The sequence below is a fragment of the Chelmon rostratus genome, chromosome 23, assembly GCF_017976325.1.
Source record: "Chelmon rostratus isolate fCheRos1 chromosome 23, fCheRos1.pri, whole genome shotgun sequence".
Taxonomy (NCBI): Eukaryota; Metazoa; Chordata; class Actinopteri; order Chaetodontiformes; family Chaetodontidae; genus Chelmon; species Chelmon rostratus.
The window spans coordinates 13,379,774-13,394,839 of NC_055680.1; the positions used below are offsets into that span (position 1 = coordinate 13,379,774).

Below are 15,066 nucleotides of genomic sequence, written 5' to 3' on the forward strand. Positions count from 1 at the left end.
CTGAGACTGAGACAGACACATGCCTAAAATCATAAGGGAGTAATATTTCTCAAGTCAAGTCTGAAGGTGCTTTGTCATCAAAAAGATGATTTCAGCTGTTATCTAATTATGTTATATGTCAGTAATGATACGTGGTGAACAGATGGAGGTACCATGTTAGTGTTAGAGACTTGTGTACAAATATTTATCTTATATAGTGGTGGCCTACGTACTTGCACAGACGACCTATACAGTGTTTTCTGGGGAGAGGACAGTCTGAAAAATAACACATCTGAGCTATTGCTTACATAAAACCTATAACCATAATGCTGCTTTAATACCGTCCTTCGTCCCAAATCAATAAATAGTAGCCCAGCCAAGCTAAAATACTTCCACACCACAAACTAACACCCAATGGAAATGAGAAAAAAAAATATGAAACTGTGTAAGATAAAGCACTAGTGAACGATATCACATAGTAGGGTTATTGTACAGTATATACAGGGTCAGAACAAGCCCCCAGAAAAAGAACAACACTACTCTCACAGTATCATATGCACAGTAGCCACAGGTTAAAACTGTGTCTGTTTATGAGCTGATGATCATGTTATCATTTCTCTCTTTTGAAGTCAGAGGGGAAAACAGAGCTGCAGAACTATGGCAAGCAGAAGAGATATGAAGCTGTTGGCAGACCGTCCAGACAGATGCGCTCCGTCTGTATGACTCAGTTCTCTGGCCGCTGACCGCGAGCACGCCGTGTCTGAACCTCAGCGGGCCTCTGGTCTGTCCCTGAACCCACCGTCCCATGACTACCTTCTGCTGCACATGTGAACGCACCAAAGTGAAACCAACATACACACACACTTAACACAAAGGGTTTTTTTTCTCAAATGTCATGCAGAGCACATGATCGGGATATGTACAGTATAAATACAGGACTGCAGAACGTGTAAACAGTCACAGCCGCTGTGCTACATCTGTCCAAGCTAAAGAACTTAGCAAGCATCTGCGTAAACACGATGAAGCTCTGCATCCTGCTCATGTTTGGGACCCTCCTCGTCCTCATTAACGGTAAGAGCACAGCTACACCAGCTCAACATTTCTGTGAGGGGTCTTGGACGCTCTGTCCAAGTGCGATGCCTCAGGTGTTTACAGTCACGGTTTGATGACGGTGTTGAAGGTGGATTCTGGTCAACTGCTCACTGAGACATTTATGTGGAAACTGAATAGGAAATCACTGATCTGGAAACAGTGTTTTGCTTTAATAGTACATGACACATGCTGTTAAAAGCTGGAGAAGGAAATTCTCGTGAGTAAACTAGTGGGTGATCCACTGCTGTTTTTCCTTTTAACTAAATCTAGTTCTAAGCATCTAAAAAATTCCACACCAGTTTGCAACATTGTGTGAAATATGAGTTGTGAATATTAAATGATTATACTTGTCTTTTTGCAGGTTGTTGCCAATTTACCTCAAAAAAGAGTTGAAACTTGCTCCTTTTCCATCACATCCATCCATCCTTAGCAATTCCACAGTGTAAAACTGCCCCACGACGAGTAAAAATGTACTTAAAGTATTAAATTAAAAGTACTCTATTAACCTTGTTCAGTGTTTATATACTACAATACTGATGCCTTAATCTGTGAGAATGGTTTAAACATTGTAGTTGGAGCAAAAACTACAATATTCCCATTTGAATTGTAGCCATAAAATGGAAATCCTTCACTCAAGCAGTGCAGTAAATGCAGTAACTTGCAGGTATGATAGTCACTAATTTATTACCTGTGAATGAATGAATGTTTCAAGTCAGCAAAGGGAATTTCGCACTGTGGTATAAATGAGAAGGCTGTTCAGAAGGTGGGGAAACACAGATGTGACCTCTGCTAAGCAGGCAAAACCAGTAGCCTGGCATAGTTTTCGTCCTGGCAGCTACAATGTCCTTCAAGTAAATGAGCAAAAGCATAAAATACCACTTGCATAGTCTGATGTGGTTTGACCCAGGGCAAATTTGATATGATGATATGATTGTATATGATTTCCCCGAATTAATTTAATGTGAATTTGAATGGTGGTTAATGGTTAAATGAAATAGCATCTTCATGGAGTTGTCATCAGAGAAAACTCTCCATCATACGGCATGGCTGGCTATTATCTGATGAGTAATACATCATGTTTATGTCATGCGCTCATTCATCTAATATATATTCAAGTGGTGCAGTTGTGTCATGATTTCCTTGGAGTTGCAATCACTTGACTTGTAGCGCACCGTGACTTTAACTTGAAGTAGTAGTGAACAGGAAGATGACAGGAGGAGAAAAGAGGGAAGCGTGCTCATTGTGAGAATGTCGCAACACCACGGTTGTGATGAAAGCTAGAAAGTGGTCTCGTCAGCATGGATTAAAAGCCGCGCAAACCAACTGGGTTACCCAAGCAATGCCAAGTTCCCAGTAAAATGAAATGAAATAAGGAAGTGGATTGGAGGTTGCAGTGGCATTGCAATTGGTTGATTTCACAGAATATCGACGAACCTTTTCAAGGCAAAGCAGAATGAGATTTGAGGCATCAGAGTTTCTTCTTCGACTGTCGTGTTACTGATGCTGTGTGTTCGCTTTGTATACAGTGCAGTGTTGGTGTTTGGACTGACAAGGTTGCACAAACGCACTGTTCTCACAGACAGTATTTCCAACTACTTGTGTCAGCAACATCCTGAAGCATTTCTGAGCGCAGACTTCTTCTTGCATTGCAAAATAAAGACCAAACTGAAAACATCTGCATGTTCTAACCTGTAAACATCAGCCAAAACACTCTGGAGGCACATTTTATTTTCATTTGGTCAAATGCACATTCTGACTGCCAACAGGTATGCCGCCGATCAGCAGGGACTACAACACACACTGCCGCTGCCTGCAGGTGGAGTCGAGGATAATCCCTCCAGACAATCTGAGGAGCATCAAGCTCATCCCTGAAGGGCCCCACTGCCCGGACACAGAAGTCATGTAAGTTTAATCATCTCATGAAGGCAAACTACCACATCATCACATTTTAAGTTTATAAGGAGGGCTGCAGGGAGTGATTAGTTTCATTGCCAATTAATCTGCTGAGGGCTTCTTTCATTAATCATGTAATCGTTTGGTTTACAATCATTTACCCAGAGCTCTTTAAATTGCTTATTTTGCCCCAATCTTCAAGAGATTTGGTTCATTAAACTGACATTAAACCATTGTTGGACTACGTCCTCGGTACTGTTGCTGGGAAATCTTGGAGTATTTTCAATTTCCAAGGAACTGCCTTGGCCTGGTCACAGGAATTCAACAAACAGAACAGATAAACTGAGTTTGGTTGCTCATCCAAAAATGTGTGGAGGAGAGTGTGGCTCTGGCTCTGACCGCGTTCATTCTCTTTGAGCAGAGCTGGACTGGCGAACGGGGAGAAGGTTTGCCTGAACCCAAACTCCGCCTGGGTGAAGAAGCTGATCCACTTTGTTCTTGAGAAACAGTTACCTCAGCAGGGAGGAGCACTTCCCAAGAAACGAGCTTGATATCATGACGTGTATTAAAAACATGTAGCAATGAAAAAGCTGCTGGAAGCATTTCCTTTCTGCAACCATGAGCCATGCTGTTTTACTTTAACAGATGACATATTTAACCTAGTTTGTGTATCTTAAATGGTATTTCTACTTGCTGTTTTTTTAATGAAACATTTTATACATTTTTTTTTAGAAATAACATTGATTTTGTGTTAGAAAAAATTATATTTGTGTGTGATTATGTAAGAAAGCGAATGGAAAGTTAGCAATCAGCTGTACTGTAAATGAAGACCGAAAGTGCATGAGGTATTGAACTGTGCTAAAAGAGTCAAGCGAGCCTTGAAATGTAAATAATTCTGATTTCTATAGTTTGGTTGTTTGGGCTTCTGAAAGCATGAAATATTTCTTATTATGTCATAATATTTAACATATAATCTCTATGTAATCCTCCTTTTGGTGAAGCTTCTCCAACAATAGCAAGAAACGACTGATTGTATTATTAAACCCTTAATGAAGGAAAAATCTTATGTGAGGCTTTAGCGAAAAATAAAAATGTGTTTAAAAGGTAAAATGTGTCGTTTCTTGCATTCTTGCAAGAATACACTGATGAGCAGCCAGCAGCTCATCAGTGTATTGTCCCCAATGCAGCACAGAGGACACACCGAGATCAACCGTGCTTGCAGTTAGCCTTTTAATGCCATGATCACAAGTTAATTGTTTTGTTATCTCAAGATATCAGTGCTTGTTTTCTCGTGCAGTTCGTTAATCTTGTTAACGTGAGAAACAAAAAGTTTGTTTCCTCTTATTACTTGTGATGCATCTTGTTGTCGAGCACAGCTTTGGATGGCCGGCGCATGGTCCCGTGTGCCATGATGGCATGATGGCGTCTCGACAACAGCAACACCTGATTTAAGATTAAAACGTCAGATTAAGGAATATTCATCATTGATTAACACATTAGACTGTACTTTAATCTTACTCATGCATGCACACACTTTATTACACAATTAAAACAGCCACCAGCGTGGGTTGTTTCTTTTCCGGTTCCTCTCACTCACTGCACAGTAACACATTTGCTTTAAGTAGGCAGCTGTATGTAAGCCAGCCCCTTATAATAAGAAGTCATTTTGTAAATGCTCTCACATCAAATCAGCAGGGAAAACATTCTTACAACAAATGGCAAAGTCTCATAAAAATGATCTTTTGAGAAATCTGCCTTTTGATTTCTCAAGATAAAGATAAATTAACACGTTGTCATGAGAAAACGAGCCTTGTTATCTGCAGATAATGATGTGATTAACATGTGGTCTTATCTCGATCGTGCCTGCATTGAGATCAGTGATGGGAAAGTCATTACACTCAAAACCGCAAATGTCAACCTCATGGTGGCGCTAGAGGAAGAGCCAGGGGATCAGAAAATCAGGATTCATCCTCAGGGAGCAATGAATGTCAGCACAACATTTCATAGTAATCCATCCAATTCTATGCATTGCAGTCCCATTTCAGTCCCTGGAGCCACACTACCAGCATGGCTAATAAAATGCTTAAACATATCACACATACTCTCTTAAAACAACGTACATCACATGAGACTTAAATTTGGAGCACTTTCAGCCACCATCAGTTCACCAAATATTTGTGTGTTTCCTGTAATGTCCTGTTTTTCTAACCCCAGAGCTTGGTCATGGATAATCTACCTACTGGGAGATTTCTAGATATCTATAAAAAACCATTGTTGTTTCCTTCAGCTCAGTGCAGCAGAGCAGTGACGCTGTTCCAAAGAAAACAAGCCCCGACATCTGCCGAGACATAAAAATCTGCAGGAAGAGCGGAGTGAAAGTCAAAATCAACAAAATCAGGAGGTCTGATCCGTGTGAAGCCTGAATGCACGCAGCAAATCCTGTGTGTTTGTGACTAATAGGTCGGAAGATTAGCATCTTAAAACTTCCAGAGTGGGCTAACAAAAGCGCAGGTAAAAAGTTCAAATAAAGCAAATCTTTTCTGGATATATTTTACTTCAAATTATCTTGTGGTGCCTTATTTTAACGGTTAATTCTAGAGCGTTCACCACCTACAAGTCTAATCAGCTTCTGAATGTTTCTGTGTCAGAAAGATTAAGGGGGGTTGGGGCTGGGAGCACAGTAGCCGAGACCAGTTTCACTTTTTTTTTAAATCCTTGATGCATCCATGGAGGTTTGTTCACACGGCTAGATTCACAACAGGAAACTGGAAGACCAGGGACGCCAAGGGGCTCAATTCCAGAGAGAGGTTGTGTGGAAATGCGGCAAATTTAACTTGCACTTGATGCGAGAGGTTGACTTCCAGCTGGGAGACAAGTAGAGCCATTAAGTGGAGGCAAAGTTAACTCCAGTGTCAATGCTCAGCACAACAGGAAGAGCTTTAACATCTGTTCCAGCAAACCAAAGCATCCTTGGCATGCAAATATTTTGCTGCTCAGTGTTGCCTGTCGCCATTGGGATGCACCCGATAAACCATAAACCGATTAACCAGTGGAAGATACGAGTGTTATCAGGGGCTACGTATGTTTTGTGGTAGAATTTGTTCATGCAACATGCACTGCTCATTCAAGTGTTCTGGCGATATGAAAGATAAGATGCCCTTGCAGTAACAGGACTCTCAATAGTGCAAACACACCCAAATCTCTGGAGGACGAGCCCACATTTTCAAGAGACTTTTGAATTACACAAATGTGCATAAAAAGACAGAAAGACTCGATCAGGCTGGTTAGATCAGAGGAAACAGTAAAAGCCACATCAGATTAGATAAATTATGATAGAAGTCTCTGGTTTTAGGGCCAAAACCAAAAGATGGCTGCGTCTTGAAGAGCCCCAGTTGTGCTTAAGACAGATCAATTAAATATTTCTCAATAACATGCATGTTGGAATGACCATTTTTATTGGTTTTGATCAAGTCTAATAACTGAGTCTGAACACAACAAGCAATTCCATGTTGAACATTCAAGATGGTTTCTATTCCGTGACGCTGTGCGAAGATCACAAGATGCCATGAAGTGTTCAACCTTACACAAAAAGTCCAATAAGTTCCAACCATCAACCTCATCAACGAGTAAGCCCTCTGATCATCAGCCTCATCAATCCAGTCCTACTGAAATGTCCCCTTTATTTAACTGGAGGTTCGGTTATTCAATCATGAGTGAACTAGACACAGAAATATTTTCCAGAGAAATTTGTGCCATGTAGAGATAAATTCAATTATGAAGACATGGCTGCCTCCCTCCTTCCAGGCCTGGACAGTTTGATTACCCAAAATCCTTTAAAAAATATGTGGCTATCAGGCAGAAGTTTTTGTTCAATAATAAATCAGTGTGGCTGTGGAAATGCCAAAAATAGACATCTCAAGCATCAAAATATGATATGATTCAGTTCCAATATAAACAACATGGAGAAATGCTAAACAGCAGTTTGCTCTCCTCAAGCAGGCACTTATCACACTGTGTCAACTCCTCTGGGGTAATTACTCAGGAGAGTGATGATCCAAAAAGAAGGAACCCATGAGAACACACGTGCTAAGGCTGCGTTGGAGAGACAGGGAGCGGTGCAACAACATAACCCTTCCCCTGGGGGAACCATGCCTGCAGCGCTTCGGTCCAGCTGCCTGTGTTACAGAATGCAGACAAGATGTCAAACACTGTGGACGGAGAGAGACTTTGTTAATAAGAAATAGAAAACAGCTTCAGTTAAATGAAAAATAGTAGTAATAGAAGTACTTATCTGTGTGAAGTAAAATAAAGTTCAATCTGTTAACAACAAATGCTGCATAAATCTCAGACTTTTTTTGTTTTAAGGAGCATTAATGCTTCCCTGAAAATGTGTTCCATGTTGCAACTTGTCACGCCGATGTGCTTGTGCACCAAAATACTGTAGTGTTTATTTAAGTGGTATTACTAAGAGGAAATGACGTCATTTCAGAGTCTGAAGAAATTGAAATACTGCCAAGTTTTGATTTTCCTTCCAAAACCTTATCTAACAATGTATTTGTATAAAACATGATTTTTTCATTTTGGCAATGTTACTTTGAATATTTCCACCTCATGGAGGGGTGGAATGTGACAAAACGTGGAAAATAATAGCAATAATAATTAAATTAGATTGAAATTAGATAATACAATATGAAACAAACATTTCTGCCTGAGCTTGCAAAAAGTTGTATGCTTCATGCTGTGAAGTATGACCAGAAAATGACTCCGCACCTTGATTAACAGCCAGGATCTTTGAGTGGAAGTTCTTGGCGTTGTTCCTCTTCACCATGTACTCGTCTATAGGCAGCCTCGCCGTGTGAACGCTCAGTTCTCTGGCCCTCGAGAAGCTCAACTTCTGCAGGGGAGAAGGCGAGAAGTGCACTGATATAACCTCAGTTTACTGCAGTGATGTCAATAAAGAGAGCTACTGGATTTTATTTGATCTGAACAGAATACTGATGAAAAAAACAAACAAAACTAACATCTAATCCGTCGTATTGAATTAGCTGACGGAGTTGCTGCCATGTGACGCCTGTGGCGTGCAGCTGTAATGAAATACCTTCTGGATGCTTTCGTCCACAAGGCCGCCAAGGACGTACACCTTGTCGGCATCCACTGTTTCTAAAGCTGAAAAAAAGAAAAAGCTTAAAAGTAGCATCAAAGGATAACAAGCAGGCAAAGACACTGAATGTTATCATATGAATGTATGAATAGCATTTAAAACATTATTGCGATCAGATGGTCAGACTGCGCCCTCTGCTGGCCAAAACATACATTTCATTCAACTGAAAGCTTTTTATTCATGCCGCACATATGAAAATCAGCCATTCGGGAGATATTTTACTCATAAATGCAGTTGATACAAACCTTCGTCAGCGTCTGGCGTGAGGTAGACGACAGTTTCTGGAGGAAAAAGGTCCAGACAGCTTTCTTCTGTAATGTCCATCTGAAAAATGAAAATAACCCAAGTCTGTTGCTGAATAAGTCAAACTACTGAAAAAACTATAGACTTGTGAGTGTTGTGTATTTGGTGGATCTTTGTGGTACAAATGCTCTTGAAAGTTCATAAAATGTCCAAGAAATAGCCTTCAAGTATAATCTATGCATTTTGCCTTGTTCGTGATATAATTAACCAGCGCTGAGGGCTTGTTATCAGATTCAGTAGTTCCAGATGGAGGTTATGCCAAATCTCATGCATTCATGATAACAATGAATAACACTTATTGTCTGCAGGTTAACTTCAAAGCTTTTAACTGGGAAAAACAACACTGCTGAAGAGATTTCCTGCTTCACTTTAGAAATGTTCACCAGTGATTTCAGGGTGTGAACAACAATATTCACCATGTAGTTGAGGAAACCTTCGTTCATTCGTATGCACTCCCTGTAGAGACGGCTGTCCTCTCTCAGGTCCGTCAGGAAGAGGTGAAACGGTTGGGACGCCTTCTTGTTCGACCCGTACAGCCTTCTTAACTGGCCCGCCAGTCGACTTATCTCCTGAACCAGACAAACAGACACAGCTGAAGCAGGAGCAGGCGACCCGGCTAAAAATAAACTGTGTTATCTTTTCTCTTAATTCTGAAATGCTCTGCAGACGACAGTCAGACTTGAAACTCATTGTCTGAACCATCACCAGCTGTGTTGTTTGCTCAGAATCTGGAAAACAGTTGTTTGGGAGTTAATGCTGTTTTGAGGCTTGCTCATCAGGCACCTACCTTGTCAGACATGCTGTCTGTCATGCTCAGGTCAACGCAGAGTTTGAGCCCGGTGGACTGAGCCTCAGCTAAACGCTCTTTGGTGATCGCCTTCATGACCCGTTTGGTAAACTGAGGATTACCTGTGCTGGCACCTGTAAGACAAAAAACACAGGAAAGACGTATATATCGACTGAAATGTGACTTTCACCTTCAATCTCCTCACAAAACTTCCGTACTGTTTGAATCTCTTCACGTGATACTCACCTGACTCCTGCTCACGGTTGAGCTTCCTCCTCTGCTTCTCCTCTTTCCTCCTGCTTTTCTTCGCTGCCAGCTGCCTCTCCCAGTTGCGCTGCTTCCTTAACACATTCCTCTGTTTATTAAACAGAAAAAAACACCATTAACAGTGCAGAATAACTCCACAGATTTTTAGGGGATGCTGCCTTAACAGATGGTTTTGTTCACTCAGCAGGTAAAAGACCATAAGTTTTAGGTTAAAAACAACAACAACAACAACAACAAAAAAAACTAGCATCTGTGTAACCCTTAGGAAAACAGGTTGGCCTTTATCTTGTTGACAATAGATCTTGATCTTGTTTGAAGTGCTTTGGAAATACCTTATAAGCCCAGTGGGTTTCTGAAATCATTGGGAATCTTGTATATGATGTAAAACAGATCAGTACATACTAAGATTAACCTGCCTTGATGTGAAGAATCTGGATGTTTTTGACTGTACATCACACCACTTCAGAAATCAAATTAGAACACTTATTGATGCACATCTGGTGTACTTATATGGTGTATTTTGTCTTGCTGTTTTTGAGTTTTGATTTTAGCTTTATTTTTCGGGTTAAAATAACAAACTTTGGCCAACATTTTTCTACATTTTATAGAGTTATTACTCACTTAGTGAAATGGTAAATAAAGATATGGATAGAGAAAATAATTTAAAGTGAAGCTGCTACCCTGGAAACCCATCTTAAAGAGGCTTTAAAGCTGTCCTTATCTCTACAGAAGCCGAGGTAAACAAACTTACCGAGTATGCTGCATGTTCTCTCCCTGGCCTGTTCTCCACCTCATCAGTCTCCACGTCTATCTGAAGCAGATCCATCACCTCTGAAACTCCATTCAGCTGCATTTCAGACGCATCTGCGCGAACATGTGCCATTTCAGTCAGCTGCTCTCTTCAGTAGCTATTGACTTCACATGCACGTCCTTAAGAAAACATTATTTTCTTCCGTAAAAGTCCAGACATTTCTCTTTTTTTGTAACAGAGCTCAACAACGAATACCAGTTGCGACTCTATCAAAAGCTCGTGTGTGGAGGCATTTCATAGCCAAAAAGTCATGTTTCTGTTGTCAGCGTAACATGAACTGTTTTCAAAATCACAACGTTTGTCTCAGTTTTACCAAATATCACATTAAATGCAACATATGAGAGACGTAAAGGCAGAAATAGTGAAAACGTGCCTTTGATAAAGAAAGGTGTCGCTTCCTGGTTGGGACCATGTGAGCGGCGCATGTGAATGACGTCAGAGTAAACAAAGTGGAGGGGGGTGGGGACAAAAAGATAAATAAAATGTGTTCATGAGCACACCCAGATCCCCTCAGCCAGGCACAGATCGCATGCTTTGTTGTTTGTGTGATGTTTAATAAAAGCAAAAAACACACTCGGGTCAGGAAGAGAGGTTACATTTCTGCTAACATACCAGAAGAGGGCAGTGTAAAACCGTTATAACGCTATAACTCCAAATAACTAGTTGTTTAAAGCGTATTATATAATTAAATCAATCAAATATTTAATCCCAGAGGTTTCATTACTCTTCATGTTTTAATACGCGAAGGAGGTTTGATGGATTTTATGAAATACACAACTTTTTGTGTATCAATTTTTATCAAAAACACATTCAAGGGCTACATGCAGTACTATAAGATGCTGCTTGTCAAGCATATTTTGTATATTAGCAATGTGTATCCTAATTTATTCTCGTCTCGTCCTCACAACGTTAATGTACAGATGTCTGTACATTTGTAACATCATGACTTTGTAATGTCGTAATTCATCGCCTTTGGAAAGTTAAACTGTATATGCTAATATGCACATAGCAGCCTTTGTGCATATTTCCAAGTCATTACATTAAATATTAGAAATAGAAAAAGCTTTTATAATTTTTCACCATTAAGTATACTTGAATTGGTACACTTTCTAAGTCTGATTTATTCAACTTGATGCATCTTCAACTCTTCCATTTTTTGAAAAATGGATGAAATATTTGAGGCTGTTTTTGTTTATAACTTTATTGAGAAAAAAAATCGTTGCTTGTCAATCAGGATAAAAGTACTGTACCAATTTACAATGTTTTAGCATCAAATTTTCAACAGTAGTTTTAAAATCGGTATATTTAAGAATCACATTGAACTTTCTCTTCCTGTTTTAATTAAGCATGCGCAAAGGGGCGCCATTTATGTAAAGGAGTTTTTACCATAGTTACCCCACTGGTGGTGAGTTAATCCTCTCCTTTATTATTTTACATGCGTAAATCTAGATAAAGAGCGTATGCAAGGTCTTAAGCGTTTGGGGTTTTCTCTGAAGCTGTTGTGTAGTTAAGACATCAACATACTGGCTGAAAGTTCAGACGTTATTGAGTTAGCTAAATAACGTTAAACATTTTAGCACGGCGTTAGCTAGCTATCTTAAAGATATCCCGTTACTTAGCCCATAGCCTGTCTTGCCGAGACATTTTATCTTTACAACCAATCTAAACGTTTGGTGGTTTAAACTTACGTTGTAATATGGGTACAATTATAAACCTTAATATTCAATTTAGCTCCTTAATTGTTGAGGTTGAGTGGACTGTCAAAGATAGCTAGCGCTAAAACATGCGCTAATTACATGACCGTGAACAATAAATTAACGTTAGCTACATCCAAACAAACAGTAAATTGTATGTGTTATTTGTAAACGCAACAAATGACGAACATAGTCAACTTAGAAGGAAATGCGAGTAAAATGCTGAAAATCAATCATAGGCCGTCTTTCAACGCAACTGTCTTAACTAACGTTAAGGTGTGAGAGTCCAGCTTGTGCTGGTAAAGACTAAGATAGCTGTCGAATCTACTCTAATAACCTTCAATGCCTTGTCCAATAACCGTCATTATGATTTGCTACCAACTTCTTGGATCCACCCTGTATTCCAGCCAACAACTGAATTAAAAAGTAGGTTTCCTGCCTTAAATTAGGCATGACGTTGTCAGGCTAAATCGTTTCAAAACGCTGCTTTCTGCAGTTATTAACTACAAAGGCACTATTCAATCACTATTTCAAAATGACATTAATTGATAGTGTAATAAACAGTAACACCGTTATGCTGTAAGTTTCTAAACGAATTTTGATTCAAATTGTTCTGTTTCTCTTCTCCAACTGCTGCATAGATAATGATTTTACCATGTGTGAAGGGCATTTCTTAGAATAATCATGTTTTTCGTCTCCTACTTGTTTTATTACAGTAGAACTGCAGCTACAAAATATTTTCCTTAATTGTTACAACAGCAAATTTCCATAGCTTCACATGTTTAGTTCTTATGAGACAAAGTTGTAAAATGTTCTGTATGTTCTTGTAGTTTTTAACAAGCGTAGTCATTTGTGTGCGTGTTCCTTCATGGCGAAGTTAGCTGTCTTGCCGCGATATTTGGTGATGCACAGGAACTGTCGTATCATCACGTTTGTAGTCGGACGCCAAAAGTTGGTGCACACTCGGACTCTTACCATCTAGCTATTCTAAACGTTAAAGTGCAATTTCCAGTCCTGTCGTCAGTTATATTATTTATATTTTAAGTTGTTTTACACTGTGTGACACAAGAATCCAGTCAATGTACATGTCTTCTGTACTGATTAAAATATCGGTTCTAAAAACCTTAGTTATACCCCAGTTGTTGTTAGCATTTGAAGCTAACATGTGGCCATGCAGTATCACGGCGACCAATGACAGACTCGGAGTTGGGCTATTTTACCAGACAGCATTGTGGGTATTGTAAATAAAGTTAAATTATAAACCATTGAACAGTTGATATAGGCTTTGGTCGTGGGAACAAGTGACATGTTTAGACTGTGTTTATATTATCAGCAGAACGATGTTAAAATGTATTTCCGGAAGAAAATATTGTCATTGTAGTGCGTTTTAAATATTGTTATATGTTGCTAACAAATACAGGTATATGTACAAATTATGGCTCTTATTCGTTGTAGTCCACTTGTTTATAGTTTAAATGTTCTTTGTAATCATGTTCTTAACAAAAACATCTGCTATACAGCGGTTGGATGTCAGCACCGTGACAGAGGAGCTCAGGATCGTCATACTAGTAGCTGGGCGAGAGCAGCTGTGGGTTAAGACTATACTTTCAGGGATCATTTCTATAGTTTCTGACTTGAGAAATGTGTTTCTAAACTGTATGGTCTCGCTAACCACGATGAAGAGTTGGTGATACTCCTTTCTGAGCGCGAAGCGGGTGTTGAGAAGTGATTCAGTTCACATGCTCCTCACTTTTGATGACCGTTCACTGTTTCCTTTGGGAACAATGAGGGAAGGAGTATGATCAGAGTGGTAGTGAAAGAGTGTCAAAGTAAAGATTTCCTAGATGGAAAGATTCACGTGCTGTAGTTTTTATCTAAGTTAAGGTGTCATCAAATGTGTACCTCTCAGTCTAACATGTGGTTCATCTTACTTAGAGTTTATATCAATAATAGGAAGCTATATTATATTGGAGTGTGTAGTATTGCACACATTCGATGTGCTGGTGCAGTTGTAAAATAAGACTGTCGTAGAAAGATCAAAAAGACAATGAAAAGGAATACAGAACAAAAAATATGAATATCAAAAATTATGGTGTATCGCATTTTAGGTGTGTTCCACTCGATTTACTTGTGTGTGTGTGTGTGTGTATTCATTTATATATATATTTATATATGAATTTGTGTTTATTTATTTATTGTTTTCTTTTGGTGATATAATACTTTAACAAAACCACAATTCAAATATATCTCCCCATAACATGTAAAACTGGAGTAACTTTTTATCTTACATAATAAGGTTTTAGATGCTGTGTTATTGGATGGAAATGACATTGTTAGAGCGGCCTGGCACGAAAACAACCCGCAATATAAATCAAAGTTTATTGCTGCGTTTACTAAACTAAATGACTGGAGTGTTTCTTCCATCACGGGCAATGCAAGTGCGTGATTTGTTGCTGGGATTATTGCCGAGATTGTGCGTGGTCAAGTAGCATTATTTCCCCAGGCTTGAATTGTACGCTCTTTTTATGAAAGTACAAATGTGGGCTTGTCTGCTGGGCTTTTTGTTGGTAGCCTTGAGTAGGCGGGTTTTTACTCCACCTGCCAAGAAGACCGCTGGGACAAATTCCGCTCTGCTGGCCTGGAGAAACACTCAAAACTTAAAAAAAGCTCCGATGGGTTTCTTCTCCTGTTGAATAGCAGGCGCTGGTGTTGAACCGTTCACTGCTCCGTGTCAGTGATTGACGTGAGAAACTGGAGGAGGGTTCGTTCTGGTCTCGGAGACGCAGCTCAGCCTGCATGGAGGTGTTCATGCGGTCAGAAGCTGCATACGGGACCAGCGAAAGGGATTAATTTTGATTTTATCGGCGCATGCTGAGATGAAACCGATTTTTTGAAGCGTTTCTTTCGGACCTTGGAGATTTTAAGAGTTTTTAAATTGCATCTTCATGAACTGGGCAGTTTAAGTGAACGCAGCGTTGGTGGCCGCACTCCCGGCGAAAACATGCCATACAAATGATGTTTAACATTTCTATAGATGGAGCCTCATTCTCTAAAAATTTGGAGGACTTCGACTCTGTTC

The 15,066-nt window shown here is 39.6% G+C and overlaps 2 protein-coding genes and 1 non-coding gene across 5 annotated transcripts; 2 read left to right on the top strand and 1 right to left on the bottom strand.

Annotated features, from left to right (window-relative positions):
• The first annotated feature begins 604 nt into the window (after nucleotides 1-604).
• cxcl19 (chemokine (C-X-C motif) ligand 19) lies at nucleotides 605-4,074 on the top strand. Its single transcript, XM_041965571.1, has 3 exons — nucleotides 605-1,050; nucleotides 2,838-2,973; nucleotides 3,386-4,074. The coding sequence occupies exons 1-3, from the start codon at nucleotides 999-1,001 to the stop codon at nucleotides 3,513-3,515; spliced, it is 318 nt and encodes a 105-aa protein (XP_041821505.1). The 5' UTR covers nucleotides 605-998; the 3' UTR covers nucleotides 3,516-4,074.
• A 199-nt stretch (nucleotides 4,075-4,273) lies between these two features.
• On the bottom strand, nucleotides 4,274-10,688 carry trmt10b (tRNA methyltransferase 10B). Of its 3 annotated transcripts, none has more exons than XM_041965164.1 (8): nucleotides 10,234-10,688; nucleotides 9,462-9,570; nucleotides 9,216-9,349; nucleotides 8,845-8,997; nucleotides 8,371-8,473; nucleotides 8,063-8,130; nucleotides 7,735-7,858; nucleotides 4,274-7,139 (listed from the first exon to the last, which is right to left on the bottom strand). In XM_041965164.1, the coding sequence occupies exons 1-8, from the start codon at nucleotides 10,363-10,365 to the stop codon at nucleotides 7,051-7,053; spliced, it is 912 nt and encodes a 303-aa protein (XP_041821098.1). In that variant the 5' UTR covers nucleotides 10,366-10,688; the 3' UTR covers nucleotides 4,274-7,050. The 3 variants fall into 3 exon arrangements, with proteins under 3 accessions (XP_041821098.1, XP_041821096.1, XP_041821097.1); XM_041965162.1 differs by having other exon boundaries at nucleotides 4,274-7,172; XM_041965163.1 differs by having other exon boundaries at nucleotides 4,275-7,172; nucleotides 8,371-8,449.
• A 2,894-nt stretch (nucleotides 10,689-13,582) lies between these two features.
• Nucleotides 13,583-13,799, top strand: LOC121627036. The gene has a single exon (XR_006007996.1). It is a non-coding gene; the product is annotated as a small nucleolar RNA U3 (small nucleolar RNA).
• The last annotated feature ends 1,267 nt before the right edge of the window (nucleotides 13,800-15,066 follow it).